The 21,821-nt window shown below is 44.4% G+C and overlaps 1 protein-coding gene across 1 annotated transcript in view; it reads right to left on the bottom strand.

Annotated features, from left to right (window-relative positions):
- The window catches only part of MTHFD1 (methylenetetrahydrofolate dehydrogenase, cyclohydrolase and formyltetrahydrofolate synthetase 1), a 71,294-nt gene that overhangs the window by 46,959 nt on the left and 2,514 nt on the right, over positions 1-21,821 (bottom strand). Inside the window, exons 2-8 of the mRNA XM_081859442.1 lie at positions 13,161-13,245; positions 12,184-12,243; positions 10,975-11,028; positions 10,137-10,273; positions 8,570-8,670; positions 7,448-7,584; positions 6,598-6,709 (exon numbers count right to left, since the gene is read on the bottom strand). Of these exons, the coding sequence (XP_081715568.1) occupies positions 6,598-6,709; positions 7,448-7,584; positions 8,570-8,670; positions 10,137-10,273; positions 10,975-11,028; positions 12,184-12,243; positions 13,161-13,245 (686 nt within the window). The remainder of the gene's footprint in view (positions 1-6,597; positions 6,710-7,447; positions 7,585-8,569; positions 8,671-10,136; positions 10,274-10,974; positions 11,029-12,183; positions 12,244-13,160; positions 13,246-21,821) is intronic.

Below are 21,821 nucleotides of genomic sequence, written 5' to 3'. Positions count from 1 at the left end.
AAGAATAATCCTGCATTAATGCCATGGAGCCAGAGCTGCCTTAGCCAAACCTTTTCCTTTCTTTTCCTTTTTAAAAAAACCCATTCAGTCAAATTGCAAGCACTTGTGGCCGGCTAAAGCTATCGTTTTCCCAGTAGTGATGTATGGAAGTGAGAGCTGGACCATAAAGAAGGCTGATCGCCAAAGAATCAATGCTTTTGAATTATGGTGCTGGAGGAGACTCTTGAGAGTCCCATGGACTGCAAGAAGATCAAACGCATCCATTCTTAAGGAAATCAGCCCTGAGCGCTCACTGGAAGGACAGATCCTGAAGCTGAGGCTCCAATACTTTGACCACCTCATGAGAAGAGAAGACTCCCTGGAAAAGACCGTGATGTTGGGAAAGATGGAGGGCACAAGGAGAAGGGGACGACAGAGGACCAGATGGGTGGACAGTGTTCTCGAAGCCACAAACATGAGTCTGACCAAACTGCGGGAGGCAGTGGAAGACAGGAGTGCCTGGCGTGCTCTGGTCCATGGGGTCACGAAGAGTCAGACACGACTAAACAACAGCAAAAGGGTTAAGATCTACCTCGATAGAGGGCTCTGTATTTTATTATTCTTTCTCTGCTTCTCTTCCGCCTGCCTCTATTTTCTCTATGTCCTTTTTGTTTTGTTTTCTTCTCTATTTTTATTTAGATTAGTTTGGTTTTTAGTGTATGGCACGTTGAAAACTTTCCAAAAAAAAAAAAAAATTCAGGTTAAAAAAACAAAACACATCTGTCACACACTATGTTGGCAGTCATTTCTTGAGGAAAGGGATCGGTGGAATTGTCAGCGCTTTTCACACCATCTCACCTTCCAGAACATTCCTCAGCAGCCAGGCATCCCTCAGGTGTTTCAGCCTAAAACTCCCATCAGCCCCAGCTAGCTGAGATGGGAGTTTTTTGTCCTAAACATCTGTAAGCTGCCAGGTTAGCAACGGCTGCTCTAGACTTCAGCTTATGCAGCAGGGATCTTTAGAGCACATTATCCTTTTATGTAATTATACCCACATTTCAAAAATAAAGAATTTTAAGCTTCATGCATAATTCGATACCAGCTCCATGTAGCCCATGTCATCCAATAAGATTCTATTTCAATATATCCTTTAAAAAAAATATGACTTTGATCCTGAAATTGGGCTGTTTTATATCCCTACCTCGATATTAACCCAGAGAACAAGGGCAATTATTCTCAAGATCATTAAATTATTGGCCTCCCCTTTTGAACTTTCAGATAAAGCTGCCTGTGTCTCCATAGCAGCCGCCGTCAAACTGATGTCCAGGGCAGAGACGGAGCCTCCACCCGACAGCTCCCAGGCCTGCAAATGCTCTCAATGTCTCTGAGAATTATATCCCACATGCAGAAGTCTGCGCTTGTCCACTTTACCTCCTCTCAACCTCTTCCCCTGCATTCAAGCGGTGTGGCTAGGGTCGGTGCATGGCCTGGGGAGACTCCCAGGGGCCAGGCCTAGAGGGTTTGAGGTTCCTCAACCCTGTATTAAAGGTTGACTATACAGTATCATATACAGAAGGGACCTGAGGGTCATCTAGTCCAACCCCCTGCAACCAGGGCCGGATTGAGGTTTGAGGAGGCCCTAAGCTACTGAAGTTAATGGGGCCCTTTATATGTCCAGATGTCCTTTGTCAACAACAAATTGTCACTGTTTATTGTGTTGAATATATGCTATATGGTAATTTATGGACCTGATAGGGAACACATTCATCCAGTGCTTTACCAACTGCACTGGCTCCCGGTGGAGTACAGGGTCAGGTTTAAGGTGCTGGTTTTGAACTTTAAAGCCCTATGCAGCGCCTAGTACCCTGTACCTATGGGACCACCTCTCCTAGTATGCCCCGCAGAGGACCTTAAGGTCCACAAATGACAACATTTTGGAGGTCCCAAGTCAAAAGGTGGTTAGTTTGGTCTCAACTAGGGCCAGGGCCTTTTCAGTAGTGGCCTCGACTTGGTGGAACGCTCTGTCATAAGAGACTAGGGCCCTGTGGGACTTGACATCATTCTGCAGGGCCTGCAAGACAGAGCTGTTCCGCCTGGCCTTTGGTGTGGACTCAGTCTGACCCTTATGTTTCCTTCCCCTTATGGTTTTGATCTATGAGCTACTATTAAAATGAGGCTGCATTTTAAATTGCATTTTAACCTGCATTTTAAATTGTCTCCCCTCCCCCATTATGTTTTTATTGTAATTTTACTGGTGTTAGCCGCCCTGAGCCTGGCTCTGGCCAGGGAGGGCGGGGTATAAATAAAAATTTATTATGATTATGATTATTATCTAAAGCCATTTGCGCATAACAAAATACGTATTTTATCAAAGTAATTGTTGAACTGAAATACAATTAAGAAATATATTAATAGTGAAATACATCATAGGAGCCTACGCAACACAAAACACTGTTGCTGCATGTAGGTTTTGTTTTGTTTTGTTTAACTTATGTACATCCAGTTTTTTTCCCCTTTAATTTTTTGGGGTGCCCCCAAGAGAGTGGGGCCCTATAGCTTGTTTAGTTTATACGTAAATCCAGCACTGCCTGCAATGCACACCATCCAACCTCTGCTTAAAAACCTCCAAGAAAGGAGATTCCACAACCTCCCAAGGTAGACCGTTCCACTGTTGAACAGTTCTTACTGTCAGAAAGTTCTTCCTGATGTTTAGTCGGAATCTCCTTCTTGAAGCCACTGGTTCGAGTCCTACCCTCCAGGGCAGGAGAAAACAAGCTTGCTACATCCTCTGTGTGACATCCCTCGAGATATGTGAAGATGGCTATCTCCTTCACAAATCCCGGTGTGAAATAGTTCTATTGGAAGTGGAGGCACTTTAAAAAAAGAGGCCCATTCTAAAGGGGAATCCTAGGCTGGGGTCCTAATGCAAGTTAAAGACAGAAGCAAAGTTTCCTGCCCGCTCTACAAAGCAACTTGTCTCCCTCGCTGAAGGGTCCCCAGCCAGGTGGGACCCCTCTTGAACTGTGTGTGTGTAAAATCTTTCCAAGCTGGGCTTGGATCGCAAAATAAGTCAACTCAGAGACAGGCAGCCTCCAGGTGTTATTGAACTGCACAGCATTTCTCAAACTTGGGTCGCCAGGTGTTGTTGCACTATAACTCCCATCATCCCTTGCTAGCAGGATCAGCAGTCAGAGCCAGTGTGGTGTAGTGGTTAAGAGCGGTAGACTCGTAATCTGGTGAACCCGGTTCCCTTCCCTGCGGGTGACCTTGGTCTAGTCACACTTCTCTGAAGTCTCTTAACCTCACTCACCTCACAGAGTGTTTGTTGTGGGGGGGGAGGGAAAGGAGATTGTTGGCCGCTTTGAGACTCCTTAGGGTAGTGAGGGACGCGGGTGGCGCTGTGGGTTAAACCACAGAGCCTAGGACTTGCCAATCAGAAGCTTGGCAGTTCGAATCCCCATGATGGGGTGAGCTCCCGTTGTTTTGTCCCAGCTCCTGCCAACCTAGCAGTTCGAAAGCACGTCAAAGTGCAAGTAGATAAATAGGTACCGCTCCGGCGGGAAGGTAAACGGCGTTTCCGTGCGCTGCTCTGGTTCGCCAGAAGCGGCTTAGTCATGCTGGCCACATGACCCGGAAGCTGTACGCCGGTTCTCTCGGCCAATAAAGCGAGATGAACGCCGTAACCCCAGAGTCCGTCATGACTGGGCCTAATGGTCAGGGGTCCTTTACCTTTAGGGTAGTGATAAAGCGGGATATCAAATCCAAACTCCTCCTCTTCTTCTTCAGGGATGCTGGGAACTGCAGTCCAACAACAGCTGGCGACCCAAGTTTGAGAAACACTGGTTCCTCCGTTAATTCATAAAACTTGGGCCCCAGAGCATCTCTCTACATGAGACCCTGAAGGGTCACAGTCACTGAGCGAGAGGCGCCAATGGTCTGACCTGGTGGAAAGGCGGCTTCCGAACTTCCCCGCCTGCCCCACAAGAAGCCCCCTGGACCCACCTTTCACTCAAGGGCATTGGGGGCACTGGGATAGGTCCCTGGACTGTGACGGTTTGCCTTAGTAGTTTGGGGGGGTGGAGAAAGGAGCATGTGCACCCCTGAATTTTGCACGGAAGGAATGCGCCAAATGAGAGCCAAATCCATTGCTCCATCCCAGTTTTTCCTCTGCTCTTGCCCACAAGCGCAATAAGGTTGCTCGTGTGGCAACCATACTGGAAAAACTCACCCCACCTTGTTTGGAAGGTACACTGACCAGTTTGCAAGGGGGCAGCCCTTTCTCTAGATACCTGGCCTGCGAAGTGACACAAAATGGCAGACGTAAAATACACCTCTCACTTATCCCTGCTTGGATGCAGAGACCAAGATTTTTCTGCCCTGCTCTTCGTTGACAGCTCTAAGATCTCAGTTAATCAACCAGAGTCTGGCTGGCATAGATTGCTTCTTTAGAAACACTTCTTTGCTGCATTTCTCTCCCCCGCCCCACTTAAGAATCTAACTCTCAGGTTCTTAAATAAGAGGATTAGTCACACCTGTCAGGCTGTTGCTATCCTCCCACTTAACTGCGCTCCCATGAAGCCTGTTTTTATAAGTGATTTATTGCAATTATCTAATGGAAAGTGGGGTTTTTTCCGAAAAAAAAGAAGAAAAAAAAGAAAGCACTCCTATGACTCCATAATTTTATTTAACATGGTGACAATGACGGCTTGCTGAAGTCGCTTGTCAACCCAATGGAGTATGGAAACTGCTTTGTTATTGGAGGGATGGGGGAGGGTGCATGATGTCGGGCTTTGGATGCCATCTTCCAATTTCTGGTTGCCAGGATCCTGCCCAGCTCCCTTCTCCTTCCTCCCCAACAGAGGAAGTCTCTTGCCCTCCAAGCTGCGCTGACCTTGGAGTTTTCCTAGACTTAGCGGTCACTTCTCAGCTTTCTGAGAGGGTAGCAGCTGTGAAAACTGGTGAAATCCATGCTAGGGAGTGTTAGGAAAGGAAAATAAAACACCTGATGCCATTACACAGCTGTGTTTGGAATACCGTGTGCCGTTCTGGCTGCCTCACCTCAGAAAGGATACTGCAGAGTTGGAAAAACATCCAGGAAAGGGCAACCAAAACAATCAAGGGGATAGTTACAGGTAGGTAGCCATGTTGGTCTGCCATGGTCGAAACAAAATAAAAAAATTCCTTCCAGTAGCACCTTAGAGACCAACTAAATTTGTTATTGGTATGAGCTTTCAGTGCCCTTCAGCTCTCTATATTGGACAAACAGGCCAAACCCTACGCCAAAGGATAAATGCGACATAAATCTGATATCAGGATTCACAAGACAGAGAAACCAGTAGGAGAACACTTCAAACTCCCAGGACATTCTATACAAGATCTCATTTCAGAAACAGACTGGAAAGAGAAGTTGCTGAATTGCAACTTACTTAAAACCATGGAGAGACCTGGTCTGAATAGAGACATTGGAATAGAGACATTGGCTATTTTTAGCCATCTCACCCCTTGCTTTTTCCTGTAAGACCTATTGCAATCGTTAACAGTCATCAACAGGTCTACCACACCTATGAGCCAATCACCCATTCCTACCACCCTTCTGAGTAATACCCCTCCCCACCCTCCCACTATATATAAGGGTCTGGTGACTTCTGTTTCAGTGTATCTGAAGAAGTGTGCATGCACACGAAAGCTCATACCAATAACTAACTTAGTTGGTCTCTAAGGTGCTACTGGAAGGATTTTTAAAATTTTGTTTTGAATCAAGGGGCTGTGAGGGAAGTTTGCAACATTTGGGACTTTTAAGAGGAAAGGTGAGTAAGAGGTTATCATGATAGCACTTAAAAATATGGAATTTGCTCCTGTAAGAGGCAGCGATAACCACCAAATTGCATTACTTTAAAGGAGGATTAGACAAACTCCATGGAGGATAAGGCTCTCAATGGCTACTGTGTGCTGGCTCCACAGTTTGAGGCCGTAGCGGATAGCTCAATCGGTAAGAGTGTGGTGCGGATAACGCCAGGGTTGCAAGTTCAATCCCTGTAAGGGACAGATGCGTCTTCCTGCACTGCATGGGGTTGGACTGGATGATCCTCAGGGTCCCTTTCCAACTCTATGATACCAGTTGCTACAAACCACAGGAGGGGAGAGCGTTCTTGCTGGTTTCCCACAGACATTTGGCTAGCCACTCTAAGACTAGACGGGATGTTGGCCTGATCCTGCAGGCTCTTCTCATGTTTTTGTTTTCCAGAAGCTGCTTTTTTATTTTTTTCCTGCAGCATAGTTTTATGAGTATCAATATGTCAGGTTTTTATACTGTCAATCAATCTTTATTACGGTCCAGAGACCCAACAAATTGTTACAAAGCAATGCACAGTTCAAACAGCCTACCTCCAGGTTAAACAAGCATTTTGTTCAGACTTAAAGATAGGGATCATTGGTTCTTACAATCACTGATTAAAAACTTTGCCACTGCTAATGTTCTAGCATTTGTCCGGTCTTCCAATAGGAACCTGACATAGTGAGTCTCTGATTTTCCCGGGAAAGGTACCAGCAAGGGTAATATCAGTTCAGCCCTGGCTTGCTCATATTTCACACATTGCAACGCTTTTTAAAAAAATTTACCTGGTATGTGGTTGATTCCACAGTCAATCACGACCGCGCCAGGTTTGATCCAATCTCCTTTCACCATCTCTGCCTTGCCAGCAGCAACCACCAGGATATCTGCTTTGCTGACCTGCAAACAGAGCTTGCATCAACCAAGGGTTCACCAGGTATATTCTACTACCCTTCCCTTTTGATCAGTCTCTCTCCTACCCCACCCCTTTAAAGCAAATACTCTATTTTAAAAGAAATGTTTAAAGGCAGGGAGAAGAGAAGAGAAGAGAAGAACCCAGTGGTGGCTAGAGTCCATTAGGACTGCAAGGCCCTTCCCTCTTGACCCCATGCTTGATGGGGACGTAGAAGAGGGCCTTCTCGGTGGCTGCTCCCAGACTCTGGAACTCCCCTCCACTTGAGAAGTCAGACTGGCGCTGCCCTATTTTTATTGCAATTATCTGTATAATGGTTACAGATTTTTATGTATGGGTGGGTGTGTATTTGTGTATACATACATGTGTGTGTGGATATTGTTTAATCCCCCCCCCCATGTTTTAGCTGTTCCCATGAGGGAGGGAGAGTGAGCTATAAATAAATTTAGAAGAACAAAAAGAACAGGAAGAGGAAGAAGAAATAGGGTGTAATGCAGGAGGCCAACAGTAGGTGGAGTCAGAGCCAACAATGGGCAGAGCCAACTAATCCTATCTTTGTCCCCTGCATCCTCTCCGCTGACTTCTACAAGGAAACAATGAACAGGGTGGTGATACAATGACTACTACAATCAACACAGGATAGTATCACCAAGGCAACTTTGTACTTCCAAGCACAACAACAACAACAGCAATAATTTTATACCCCGCCCGCCTCCCAGCCTTACCTCCTCAGCCAGGGACGCAGTCTTGGAGTGGCATGTCGTCACAGTCGCGTGGTTCCAGAGCAGGAGGTCGTGCATCGGAGCGCCAACTATCTTGCTGCGACCAATCACCACGGCTCTTTTCCCAGCCACCTGAACACCTGAAACACAGAACTCACAACTTAGTTTTGCCTGAATTCTGAGCTGTGGTAATGACGTATTTCAGCCTCTAGGGCTTGTGGGATTCCACTGCATGAAAGAAGCAGAAGCTACACCGCTGAGCCTCTTTGCTTCCCCACAGGCAGGGTGGCATCTTTCTCCTAATCTTTTTTATAAATATAATTTTTATTTATTTTCCATTTAATATTATACATTCATATCATCATTATCCACAATACCACCCTGGCTCTGTAGAGCATATTGACTTCCTTCACTCCCGCCTCATGGCTTTCAAAATCAACCTTTATATCGCTGCAATTTATACGTTTTCCAATTCTAATTACGCTCATTACAGAATGGCTCAAAATTTAAATAAATATAGAAAGACAGAAAATTTCTCACTACAAGTCTTCAAACAGCCCTGCTAGTGACATTAATTGCTTACAATTATCTTTCAGATATCGTATAAATTGACTCCAATCCCTTTGGAATACTTGATTGTGCTGGTTTTGGATTTTTCCTGTCAGCTTCGCCAGTTCTGCAAAGTCCATCATCTTCATCTGCCACTCTTCTTTCGCTGGTACTTTTTGTTATTTCCATTTTTGGGCTAAAATAATTCTTGCCGCAGTTGTTGAACACATAAAAAGTCTTTTATCTTCCCTCGGTATCTCTTCACCCACTATACCCAGTAAAAAAGCTTCTGTTTTTTTTTAACAAAGTCTTTTTAAACATTTTCTTTAACTCATTAAATACCATTTCCCAGAAAGCCTTTACCTCTTTGCAAGTCCACCACATGTGGTAGAAGATACCTTTCCTTTCCTGATGATTTCAAGCACTCATTAGTTCTTGTCTTGTACATTTTAGCCCTTTTTCTTAATATTTTGTCCCTAGCACAGCAAAACACACCAGGACCTTAATTCTTCCTGGACCTCTTTCACAGTAGCATATTTACCAAGGCAAGAGGCCACGTGGCTTTTCCTTGCTCACCTGTCTGCCTGATGAGCTCCATGCATCCTTTCGGCGTGCAGGGGATGAAACAGTCTCCAAGGTCGCCACGTGAGAGCTTCCCTGCGTTAATACTGCTCAAGCTGTAAAGGCAAAAACAAAGCAGCAGTGGTCAGTGGTCTCTGAGGAAGGAAAAAGCTGGCTGGAGAATGATAGGACAGAAATTTGAGGAAGATGGAAAGGATTTGCTGAAACAATTAATTGAAGTGGAGTACAAAAAAAGGGAGGTGTGAGGAGGTCGCTGAAACAAGTAAAATAAAGTTAATAACATTGAAAGTATTGGTTGTGTTACTTTTTTCTCTTTTTAAAAATTGTTTTTGTTATGTATATGTAATATTTTTGTCTTTGTATTGTATTGTATGGTTTTGTTATGTTTAATTCTTTTTCTTTTTTCTCTCTGTAATTTTCAAAACTTTAATAAATATTATTTAAAAAAAGAAAAAGCTGGCTGGAGTTCTATTCCCTTGTTCTAAGTCTGGGGCAAACTGAAGTGCAACCTCCTCTGGAAATAAATGAATTGGGGGGGGGGGTAAGATGCAAATGTTCTCTGTTCCAGAAGGTACAAGCATCTGGTTCTGCACTGAAATCCCTTTGCCATATACGGTATGCATGTGATGATAAAGGCTGAAACCTTCTCACTTCAGTAGCAAACATCACCAGTAGCAAAGATCTCACTTCAGAAGCAAAGATCACCAGTGTCAAAGCACTGATTCTTCAACACCAACTTCGTTGGACTGGTCATGTTGTGCTGTTTAACGTCTTCCAAAGCAACTACTCTATTCCGAACATAAAAATGGAAAGTGTAATGCTGGTGGTCAACAAAAGAGGTTCAAAGACTCTCTCAAGGCAAATCTTAAAAAAAAAAAAAAGGTACAGTGGTACCTCAGGTTAAGAACTTAATTCGTTCCGGAGGTCCGTTCTTAATCTGAAACTGTTCTTAACCTGAGGTACCACTTTAGCTAATGGGGCCTCCCACTGCCGCTGCCGCACAATTTCTGTTCTTGCCCTGAAGCAAAGTTCTTAACCCGAGGTACTATTTCTGGGTTAGCAGAGTCTGTAAACTGAAGCGTCTGTAACCTGAAGCGTCTGTAACCCGAGGTACCACTGCAGTATAAACACCGAGAACTGGGAAACACTTCCCTGCGGGCGCTCGAATTGGAGAACTGCCTTTCCCAAAGGTGTCATGGGCTTTGAATACACTCAAACTCAGGATGAAAGGGAGGAACGTGCTAAGAGGAAGGCACGCTTGGCAAACCCTCACTGTGATCAATTCCCTCCTGGAAACCAATGTCCCCACTGTGGAAAGAAGTGTAGATCCAGAACCTGCCTCCACAGTCACTTACAGACTCACTTTTAAAACTGTGTTTATGGAGGACAATCTTACTCGGCTATGAGTGATCGCCAAAGAAGAAAGTAAACCTTCTCACTTCAGTCTCATCTCCAGGCAGCTCTCTGGGATTCCAGACAGAGGACATTCCTATCTCTACCTGGAAATTGCAAGGGATTAAACCTGCTCTACCGCAGACCTTTGACCCTTCCACAAACTTACCCGTCCACATCCTTTTCAGGTGCCACAGAATTGGTGACTTTCTCCGTGTTGATGGGCTTGTTGGTATCCAAAGGCAATTGTACTATAAACCCATGAACAGCAGGGTCCTCGTTCAGATTGTGTATGCATCTCAGCACCTGTTCGTTTAAAAGCAGGAACACGACCGGCGGGGAGGGGAGACAATTAGAAAGAAACAGGTGAGGCTCTGCAACAAAATGTTGCAGCATAGCATTCTCCTGTTCAGGGTTCCAGTCTGCCATTCTATCTCCCTTCCTTCTATTCCCCACTGCTCCCCACATCTGTCAGCATTCTGTGGCTACTGAGCATGCTAACCCATCATGCTAGTCCTCATTGAGCTGTTTTGAACCTTCTCTCTCCGTTTCCCCCCCCTACATGTGGTACATGTGTATAGATGGGGGGCGTTTTGGGAGGGGTCATAGGAGGATGAACACACTTATGTCCGTTAAAATATCTGAATTATCCACTGATGTCTGAGGGTTGCTCTCCCTTCCATCCCTGAGGGAGTTTATAAATAACTCCTCTGTATGAAAGGAAGAAATTAGCTATCTGGACAACAAGATGGTTAATTCCAACACTTTAATTTTGTATCTCATAGAATCGTTCTCTCTCCTGAACCTCCCAACATGCAGCTTCATAGCACAATAGCAGATGACAGTAAGGTCACAGGTTCAATCCCAGGGACCTCCAACTGAAAAAGATCTCAGGAAGCAGATTTAGGAATCGATGAGGCACTTTCAGAAGAAACCGTGATCCAGCAAATGCAACAGGATCTCCCTGTGAAACCACAGAGAGATTCGTAAAGCAAAAGGGGGGTTACCTCGGCTTCTGTTGCAGTGCTTGGCAGCTTGATGTGGTTGGCATTGATCCCAATCTGGAAAATAAGACGGAGAACAAAATAGAAATCATTAGACTCTATGAATTGTGATGTGATTAGATGAAAAGCAGCCAAGTAATTTTCTCATTCTGGAAGGCTCAGGAAAGAGATGGCAGAACTGAGCCGAAACCTTTGGCTCCCTTCTTCTCCCCGCCACATGCACAGAAAGGGACCTTGCTCTGGGCAACTTTTCCAGAGAGGGAAAGTGTTTGCCCACTGGGCAGGAAAACACGTTGCCAAGGCAACCAGGAGACATGCACCGTCTTCTCACGCTGTGATTTAGCTGTCCACCATCAACAAGGCAGTGTGCGGCGGCAACAGCATGTCTCCACCTTGCCCTCTTCTTGTTTATATCTTGGGATATAAACAGAAATAATATTCAGAACATTTTGTCTTTCTTTCTTTCTTTCTTTCTTTCTTTCTTTCTTACTGTGACTTTCCATAGAGGCGCTTATTTGGAGCAGCTGGGAATCAGGGCAACGACCACAGATCGGTGGCAGACCATAATGTTCTGGGAAGGGATGTAGCTCAGTGACAAGAGCATCTGCCATTGCTGTCAGTCAGTGAGGATAACACTAAGCTGGATGGAGCAATGGTCTGGCCCAGCACATGGCAGCGTCCGATGTTTCAAACTCACTCCCCACATGCAGATTGGTCATCCTGTTTGCCCATCACAATGTTCCTCCTAGAATGTTGCATCCTTTCCATGCGCCGCTGCCACAGCCAGGAATGGCGAGAGGAGTGCAGAACGACCACAGCTATACATGGCGCTGAAGCAACACCCAGGTGCTCTCCCTGAGTCACTGTTTCCTGGGCTCTGACGTGGTCCACCAGGCTATACCCACTGTGCCTCACAGCCTTTCTCAGATGTGAAGGAAATAAGCAGCTATTCTATCTTTAAAAGACATCTGAAGGCAGCCCTGTTCAGGGAAGTTTTTTTTTTTTAATATTTAATGCTGTACTGTTTTTTAACACTTGAATGGGAGCCGCCCAGAGTGGCTGGGGAAACTCAGCCAGATGGGCGGGGTACTAATAATAATAATAATAATAATAATAATAATAATTTATTATTATTATTAATCAACACCAAAGTGAAAAGGGGGAATGAAACACTCCAGAGAACCCTACACTATTTGGCGTGGGTAATATTACCTCGGCAGCAGCCTTGAGTTTCATGCTAATGTAGAGATTTGAATCATCCCGATCACCAACCTTTAGAGGGAGGAAGAGAAAAAAAATAAATCACTAATAGAAGGCAATTTATTGGTTTCACTTATTTTTGGTTCGGTTCCTAAGATAACTTAGCTTAAGGAAGTCGTAGCCGAGTTTTTGGTAGCAGTCCTCCAAGGAGCAGGTTAACAAGGAAAACCACTGACTCTATATGTATATATATATATGCATTTAGCAAACTGCTGCCTTTTTATATATATTTTAAGGCTTTTATATGTTATTTTCTCTTTTAAGGTTTTATTTCCATAATGCCTAATAAAGGTTTGATAAAGTAAGTAAGTAAGTAAGTAAGTAGCTTAAGGAAGTCAATGAAAGAAAAATTTATCGTCCCTCCCCCACTTGTGTAACCACTGACAGGGTGTCTCCTCGCCCCCCAAGCTCATCCAGAGGATAATAGGACCCTCCTTTAAGGCGTGTAATGGTATGGAGGAGGGAACCTCACACAAAATTAGCAGACCTCCCAGTTTGGGGCAACCCCACCCTCCAATAATAGGCCTCCATACCAAATCCCACATTACACAAGAACCGTCTGCTTCCTTACGTTCCTCTTCGGTCACTGAAATTCCACTGAAATGGGCAGTAGCAAATGGGGGAAAGGGTTAAGCCTTTCCTCATCCCCTGTAAATTTTAATTTCCTCCTCCCAAAGACTGCTTCGCAGATAATAAGTATTATTTCAAGACACAAAGTGGCCACGGATTACACCGTTCCAGACAGGCCAATGCCAAAGTTTCAGATTTTGATATATATATATATAATACAGAAAAACTGTTTTTGCATGAAATTCTGTCCAAAATATCTGGAGGACATCCAAGTGGGTGAAGGACGCTGTAACGTCTGACCCCGTGAGCATCTGCTTTTGATGAAAACAAATCTCAAAATTGTAGATACAGCCGCTAACCTGTAGAATTGCAAGGCCTGGTCTGAAGCCTGGGACTCTCTCCTTCATTTCTGCCACTTGGCTCTTGAGCCTCTGCCTCACTTGCCTAGAAAAGGAAGAGATCAGAGGGAGAAAAGAAAGGCACCGGTCACAAATCCAGCAGCAGGAAAAACTAGGAGAAGTAGAGTTCCAAACATGTGCCAGGGTTCAAACCAACTTGGAACTTTCTGGAAGACTTAATCTTGGAACCTATGTTCCCACATTATTCATCGTGGAAGTGAGAAATTGGGTACTCCTGACTACTACTTTTCTACCTCTGCCCATAGAGGAAATTTTCCCTACTTGGCGTCCTCCATGTTGTGGACTACAACTCCCATCAGCCCCAGCCAGCCTGGTCAGGGTGATGGGAGATGTAGTCCTGGGAGGCACCAGGTTAGGGAAGGCTGCCATAATGCATGAAGGTGGAGAGAGAAATTGTGACAAAACTGTAAGAACCCAGGGAGCTGCCTTATACTGAATCAGACCTTTGATCCACCTAGCTTTGGTACCTCGCGTTAAGAACTTAATTCGTTCTGGAGGTCTGTTCTTAATCTGAGGTACCACTTTAGGTAATGGGGCCTCCTGCTACCGCTGAACGATTTCTGTTCTTAACCTGCAGCAAAGTTCTTAACCTGAGGTAATATTTCTTGGTTAGCGGAGTCTGTAACCTGAATCGTATGTAACCTGAGGTACCACTGTAGTGTCCACACTGACTGGCAGCAGCTCTCTGGGGAGATGCTGGGGACTGAACCCGCAACCTTCTGCATGCAAAGCAGATGCTCTGTAACTGAGCTATAGAGTCCAAGACACCAAGGTCCAATCACAGAGTCAGTGGTACCTCGGGTTACAGATGCTTCAGGTTACAGACTCCGCTAACTCAGAAATAGTACCTTGGGTTAAGAACTTTGCTTCAGGATGAGAACAGAGATTGCACAGCGGCAGCAGTGGGAGGCCCCATTAGCTAAAGTGGTGCTTCAGGTTAAGAACAGTTTCAGGTTAAGAACGGACCTCCGGAACCAATTAAGTTCTTAACCCAAGGTACCACTGTAAAGCAGTTTCAAGAGGCAGCAAGGAAATCCATGCATTTTCACAGGAAACATCTGTGTAAACACGCCATTTGTTACTCTGCATTGGCTCCAAGTATGTTTCTGAGCACAATTCAAAGTGTGGGTGCTGACCTTTAAAGCTCTAAACGGCCTCAGTCCAGTATACCTGAAGGAGCATCTCCACCCCCATCGTTCTGCCCGGACACTGAGGTCCAGCGCCGAGGGCCTTCTGGCGGTTCCCTCCCTGCGAAAAGTGAGGTTACAGGGAACCAGACAGAGGGCCTTCTTGGTAGTGGCGCCCGCCCTGTGGAACGCCCTCCCTTCAGATGTGAAGGAAATAAGCAGCTATCCTATCTTTAAAAGACATCTGAAGGCAGCCCTGTTTAGGGAAGTTTGTAATATTTAATGCTGTATTGTTTTTAACACTTGATTGGAAGCTGCCAAGAGTGGCTGGGGAAACTCAGCCAGATGGGCGGGGTATAAATAATAAATAATTATTATAATTATTATAATAATTATTATTATTATTACTGATTGCATCCTGCCTTTTCCTCCAAGGAGCTCAGGGTGGCGCACATGGTTCTCCCCCTCGTGTAATTCCCACAGCAACCCTGTGAGGTAGGTCAGGCTGAGAGGCAGTGATGGGCCAAGTGAGGACTCGAACCCTGGTTTCTCCCCGGTTCCTAGTCAGACACCCTAACCAAAATACTATACACTGGCTCTCAAATTAGACCATGCTGGCTCTCACGCCCCTCGATTTAGGAACAGAAAAGCAAACACAATGAGCTACGCCAACACAAAGAAACCACAATTCATTCTCATCTGTACTTTACGTAGGATCTCATGGATAAGTAGCTGCTTCTTGTTCATGATATAGCTGGTCTCCAACTGCTGTTCAGGCACAAGCTAAAAAGATTAAGTCAGGCACATTCATTGTGCATTTAAAAATAATAGGATTTAAAAATAAGAACCCCAGTGAAAACAAAATCAAATGGATCCGCCAGTTGCTATTACAGTCACTCTTGAGGCGCACTGCACCACGCCGGTTTGCGGGAATAAGAATACTCGCATTGCAATGCCATCTACTGAGCGCTGGGTGCACTTGCAGGTAACAGAAACTGCTTTTGTAAATAAAAAAAAGGTTTTAATTAAAGAGCGTTAAGTCCCATTTTCAGCCTGTTGATATTCGTAGTATTTGACAAAGTACGCAGATCTTCAGCTACTGACCTCTGTTTAAAAGTGTTTTGCTTTGATTTTATAGCTCTTAAGATCATACTTTGTCCTTTGCCTGCAAAACCTCCCTTGGGAGATTGTGGACTCTCCTTCCTTGGGGGTTTTTAAGCAGAGGTTGGATGGCCATCTTTCATGGATGATCTAGTTGAGATTCATAGAATCATAGAATCAAAGAGTTGGAAGAGACCACAAGGGCCATCGAGTCCAACTCCCTGCCAAGCAGGAAACACCATCAGAGCATTCCTGACATATGGTTGTCAAGCCTCTGCTTAAAGACCTCCAAAGAAGGAGACTCCACCACACTCCTTGGCAGCAAATTCCACTGTCGAACAGCTCTTACTGTCAGGAAGTTCTTCCTAATGTTTAGGTGGAATCTTCTTTCTTGTAGTTTGGATCCATTCCTGGATGGCAGTGTTGGACTCCCCAAAGGACATTCACCTGGCACCTTCATTATACACCTTTAGGCACCAGGCAAAAACGTTATTTTAACCCAGTCCTTTGGTTGATCTGATTTACATCACATGCCCTTTTAAAATGTGTTTTTTGGGTGGGCGCTACCGGTTTGTTGTTTTTATTTTTATTATGTATTTTGTGGTTTTATATCTTGATTTTATTACGCGAACTGCACTGAGGCCCCCCAGGTATAGGGCGGTATATAAATTCAATAAATAAATAAAATAAAATAACCCTCAGGGACCCCTTCCAACTGTACAATTCTATGAATCGGCAAAAATATAACATGTGAATCTGTCAGCAGTTAGCACCTCCCCTGCTAACTTTTGTTTCACAATTTTTAGAGTCGAGTTGGCAGATTCTGTGATGAGCCATAAAGGACAATCTGTTCTAAATGTCAGCTAGTTAATATTTCACCAAAACCCACTCAAATATCTCCCTCGGCTGCCATGCTAGGGGCAGGAGGCGACGGCTGAAGTCCCAGAATAAGAGATTACAGGTGCCCCTACCTTGTCCCAAATATATAAAGCCTATTGTTCTTTATATTTTTCCCTAATACAAGCGTGGGAAACTTTGGTTCTTGTGAGGGCCGCATTGATGTCTTAGCGACCTTCTGAGGTCCAACCTTCTGAGGTGGGCGGGGACAGGGGCAAAAGTGGGTGGGGCTACAAATATTAAGGTTAGATTTTGTACAGAAACACAGCCATCGTGTCTGATTCTCTTTTAAAGACATCCAAGTTGGTGGCCCTCAGTACATGACGCTCACCCATGGTTCTGTCACAGCCTCTCAGCCTAACCTACCTCACAGGGTTGTTGTGAGGGTAAAATGGAGAGGGGCCACAATGCACACCACCCAGAGAAAAGGACGTAAATGTGATAGTAAACAAAAAACTGTGGGAGCAAAGTACTTTCTTTGGTCTGTCCCGTATCTCGGCAAGATAACGTGCAATCAGATACAGCAATGTATAAAGGTCAAGGGACCCCTGACAATTAAGTCCAGCCGTGAACGACTCTGGGGTTGCGGCGCTCATCTCGCTTTACAGGCCGAGGGAGCCGGCGTTTGTCTGCTTCCGCAAACAGTTTTTCTGGGTCATGTAGCCAGCATGACTAAGCTGCTTCTAGCAAAACCAGAGCAGCACACAGAAACGCCGTTTACCTTCCCGTCGGACTGGTACCTATTTATCTACTTGCACTGGCATGCTTTCAAACTGCTAGGTTGGCAGGAGCTGGGATTGAACAATGGGAGCTCACCCCGTCGCGGGGATTTGAACCGCCAACCTTTCGATCGGCAAGCCCAAGTGGTGGTTTAACCCACAGCGTCACCCGCATCCCTACAGCAATGTACAGTGGTACCTCTGGTTACGTACTTAATTCGTTCTGGAGGTCCGTTCTTAACCTGAAACTGTTCTTGACCTGAGACACCACTTTAGCTAATGGGGCCTCCTGCCACCGCCGTGCAATTTCTGTTCTCATTCCTGAAGCAAAGTTCTTAACCCAAGGTACTATTTCTGGGTTAGTGGAGTCTGTAACCTGACGCGTATGTAACCCGAGGTGCCACTGTATATCTATATATTAAATAACTTTGTGGCAACTGAAAAAGACATACAGATTTATTGTGGCACAATCAATGTAGCAATAGCATTTGCTGCAACATTTACTTCTTGGTTTCACGCTTCTGCAGACGTCATCAACTTGGTGTCCTCCAAATGTTTGGGACTGCAATTCCCATCAGTCCCAGCCAGGAGTTGTAGTCCCGAACATCTGGAGGCAGTTTCCGAAATTCACATTTTGCACCTAGCTACTGGCCACTTGTGACCAAGTGCAGATGCTGGGGTGCTAGGACAGCGCCTGATACCTCCAAAATCTGGAGGTGCAAGCCTAGGGATCCTTGGACTGTGTTCACACACTAGTAACACGTCCTGAAGAATTCTATCCATTATATTTTATCTGCACAATCAGAATGGATTTCAGGAACCAAAATGCTTTTCCTGTGCAGCCTGAACAAGAGCGGTGAACAACGTTGTAGTTAATTGTTGTCGCTTGTCTTCGCTTACCCCCACCCCACTGCCCTGCTCACAGGTGTGAAGAATATTCTGATGTCATGAATGCTCTGTGTCACCGTTAAGAAAAAGAGGTTGAAATAGACCAATATATATGTGGGCTGTCCCTGGATCAAGTGACTTTTCTTTTTAATTAAGTTCTTAATCTAGCTCAAAGTTGTCATCTGAACTAGGCAGACGTTTAACGTAGAATCAATCACAGTCAGGAAAAAAAAGACTTACCGAATTTTTTGCTCTATAAGACTCACTTTTCCCCTCCTAAAAAGTAAGGGGGAATGTGTGTGCGTCTAATGGAGCGAATGCAGGCTGCGCAGCTATCCCAGAAGCCGGAACAGCAAGAGGGATTGCTGCTTTCACTGCGCAGCGATCCCTCTTGCTGTTCTGGCGTCTGAGATTCAGAATATATATATTCTTTTTTTCCTCCTCCACAAACTAGGTGCGTCGTGTGGTCTGGTGCGTCTTATAGAGCAAAAAATACGGGTATGCCAAAATGCTAATTAGACATTCCATTTTAGCAACTGTAACCTTGGTTTGAGGAGCCATTTGGCACCTAGGTTATTATATAACTGAGTTTCTAACACTATCTGGAGAGTACCAGGTTGGTATAGTGATCCGATTGCTATGCAGGAAAAATGCAATGTACAATGTGGCCTTTTGATAAGTAAACTACCACCACCACCAAACAAAAAGGTCCCTTTTGTCTTCTAGTGTAAACTGAAGTGTTGTATGAATGGTCTCCCCAACCGCAGAGAGCCCAAGGCAGCCTAGAGCCCTGTTTCAACAGAAAACACAGATTCAAAGCTGTTCTCAAGTTGTAGGTCATTTCAAAGATTAATCTGGATTGAGCAGTTGTAAACAAAATTTCCCCACCTGTAAAATGGGGAACAGTAATAAATAAACATTAAGTTGCTTCAAATAATGGAAAAAATATATCTCTAAATTTACCTGGCAGAGGGAAAAGCTATGAACTAAACATAAAATTTTGATAGATTTAAAAGAAAGAGGAGGCTTTGCCCTGCCAGACCTGCAATTGTATTATGAGGCAGCCTGCTTGTGCTGGTTAAAATAATGGATCATATTGGGAAATGCAGACATTTTAGATCTAGAAGGTCATGACATAAAATTTGGCTGGCATGCTTGTCTTTGGTATGGGAAAGCTAAAATTTATATGAGTTTGACAAACCACATTATCAGGAAGAATTTGTATAGAGTCTGGGAGAATTATAAAAATTTGCTGGAAAGAAAAACACCTCTATGGTTATCTCTCATTGAAGCAATTACAATTAAAAGAGTTACCGGTAATATGGATAGACAATGGGCGACTTATAAGGAATTATTGGATTTTACAAGGAGGGAACCCAGATTGAAACCTTTGGAAGACTTAAGGAGTTGAGTCAAGGATTGGTTACAATACCACCAATTACATGATATGTTTAAGCTAGACTAAAAAAATGGGGGTTTGGACCAAAGCTCACAATTTGAAAGAGAATTATTACAGAACAAGGATAAACATTTATCTAAAATGTATAATTTTTTACTAGAATGGAAAGCAAAAGATGAGCTAGTTAAAGCTTCATTGACACACTGGGCAATAGATATAGGACATAATATAGACTGAAACCTCTGGGAGAAACTTTGGAAGTATGATTTTAGATTTACTGCATGTTATTCACTGAAGGAGAACTATATAAAAATGATTCATAGATGGTATTTAACTCTGAGCAGGTTGGCTAAGATGTATAAATCCAGTGGCGTAGCGTGGGGGGTGCAGGGGGGGCCAGCCGCACCGGGCGCAACATCTGGGGGTTAGGGTTAGGGGTAGGGTTAGGGTTAGGGGGCGCAAATCCACGGGTTAGGGGGCGCAAATTACTTGCCTTGCCCCGGGTGCTGACAACCCACGCTACGCCACTGTATAAATCCGAATCTGATATGTGTTGGAAATGTAAAGAATGGAAGGTACGTCTTTCATATGTGGTGGACATGTAAAAAGGTAAAAGAATATTGGGAAATGATTTATAATGAGCTGGGGAAAAAAACCCCCAGAGTTCTTTTTGTTAGGAACAATCCAGACAGAAATCCCCAGATTTTATTCCCAGAATAAAGATTATTTATGTATGCTACAGCTGCAGCTCGAGTTTTGTCAGCCCCAAACTGGAAAGTGAGAGAGGTCCCAGGCAAAGAGGACTCGCGACTTAAGATCTTAGAATAGGCAGAACTAGGTTTAATGTATAGAATATGACAGCAAGAAGAATATTTATTTAAGGAGGAGTGGAAAATATTTAGTGACTATATGGAAAATAACTACATTGCTGAAAACAATGACAGCATTAAGAAAAAAACAACAGTGTAATTATTGTTTGAGGGACGTAAAAATGGAGAACTGGCAAAAATGGTTTTAGTAAAATATGCAGGAAGAATAGATAAACAAAATGAACCAAGGAAGGAGAGGGAGGAAAGTCCTTGATAGATATTTAATGGTATGTAAAATGTCTGTTTTGTTTATAAAATTGAAAATTCAATTTAAACTGTTTTAAAAAAGAGAGAATCTAGGGGCAGCTGAAAGACTAGCAACCGTATTTCAGCATCAACTTCCATGAACTAATGTCCACTTTACATATCGGATGAAGTCTAGGCTCTAATTCACAAAAGCTGATGCCCTAGTAAATCATCGCCACCAAGAAGACACTGTGCTTGCTATAAATCAGATGGCAGGCTTCCTCAACCTCGGCGCACCAGATGTTTTGAGACTACAATTCCCATCATCTGTGACTACTGGTCCTGCTAGCTAGGGATCATGGGAGTTGTAGGCCAAAAAGGTTGAAGAAGCCTGGCCTAAGGCCTTCAAGATGTTGATGGGCTCAACTCTCACATCAGTCCCATGGCCAATGGATGGAGATTGCGGGAGATGGAATCCCGAAAACTTCTTGTGGACTACTGGTTCCCCACCCTGCTAAGAATAGATTCACACTGGGAATCGCTTTGAAGACACGTTCATGTGAGCGTTTCAAGAACCAGAAAAGGGGGAAAGGGCATACGTAACTGCAGGAATGCAGGAACCTCGCAAATAAAGGTCTAAGGCATTGCACAGGGTTGCAAGTTCAAGCAGATGAAACTACATAGGCTCCCTGGTTAAATTTCATGCAGGCCCAGATCCTATAGCGCAGTGCTCTTGCCTGAAGCTGTTTGCTTCGCTGGCTCCCTTGTCTTTCCACTTCCAGCGCTGTGTTAAAATTGTGCAATTGGGTGGTGAGCTGGGGGGGGGGGAGAGAAGGGAAAGGCAGCTGGATTAGATGCCAATTATCTGCTTCCAATGCAAAATTGACATATGAAGGTCAACCCGTATGGATTCAGCAGCAGTAATGAAAGCAGCGCCACTAAATTAAAGCAGTCCACATCGCCCAGCCATCAGCTCTGGTTGCATAAGTGCTATACATTTAAAGCCAATGACTTGCCCCATAATAATCATGGGAACTGTAGTTTACCTCTCGCGGAACTATAATTCCCAGCACCCTAAAACTAAACTACAGCTCCCTGCCTGCAAATTGCCTAGGGACGTATATGTCCAATTCACGAATCAATAAATTGCCAATGGTCAGGGATGATGGGAGCTGAGCATATATATAAAGGACTGGGAACCCTGCAGATGTTGCTGGACTACAGTTCCCATCACCCCAGACAGCATCCCATGGTTTGCATAATTTTCACCTCCAATGCACCCCTGCACTCAAGGGTAGTGATGAGCTCCAGGAAAGAGGCTGCAGGACTATGGCAACACTCATGGTAGAATCCAACATAACACTGACCCCATCATTTCAACAGCACAAAGATTTCAAGACTTTCCCCAACCCTCT

This window comes from Podarcis erhardii (assembly GCF_964252035.2).
Source record: "Podarcis erhardii genome assembly, chromosome: 1".
NCBI classification, from domain to species: Eukaryota; Metazoa; Chordata; class Lepidosauria; order Squamata; family Lacertidae; genus Podarcis; species Podarcis erhardii.
This window is presented reverse-complemented; position numbering and strand designations above follow the sequence as displayed.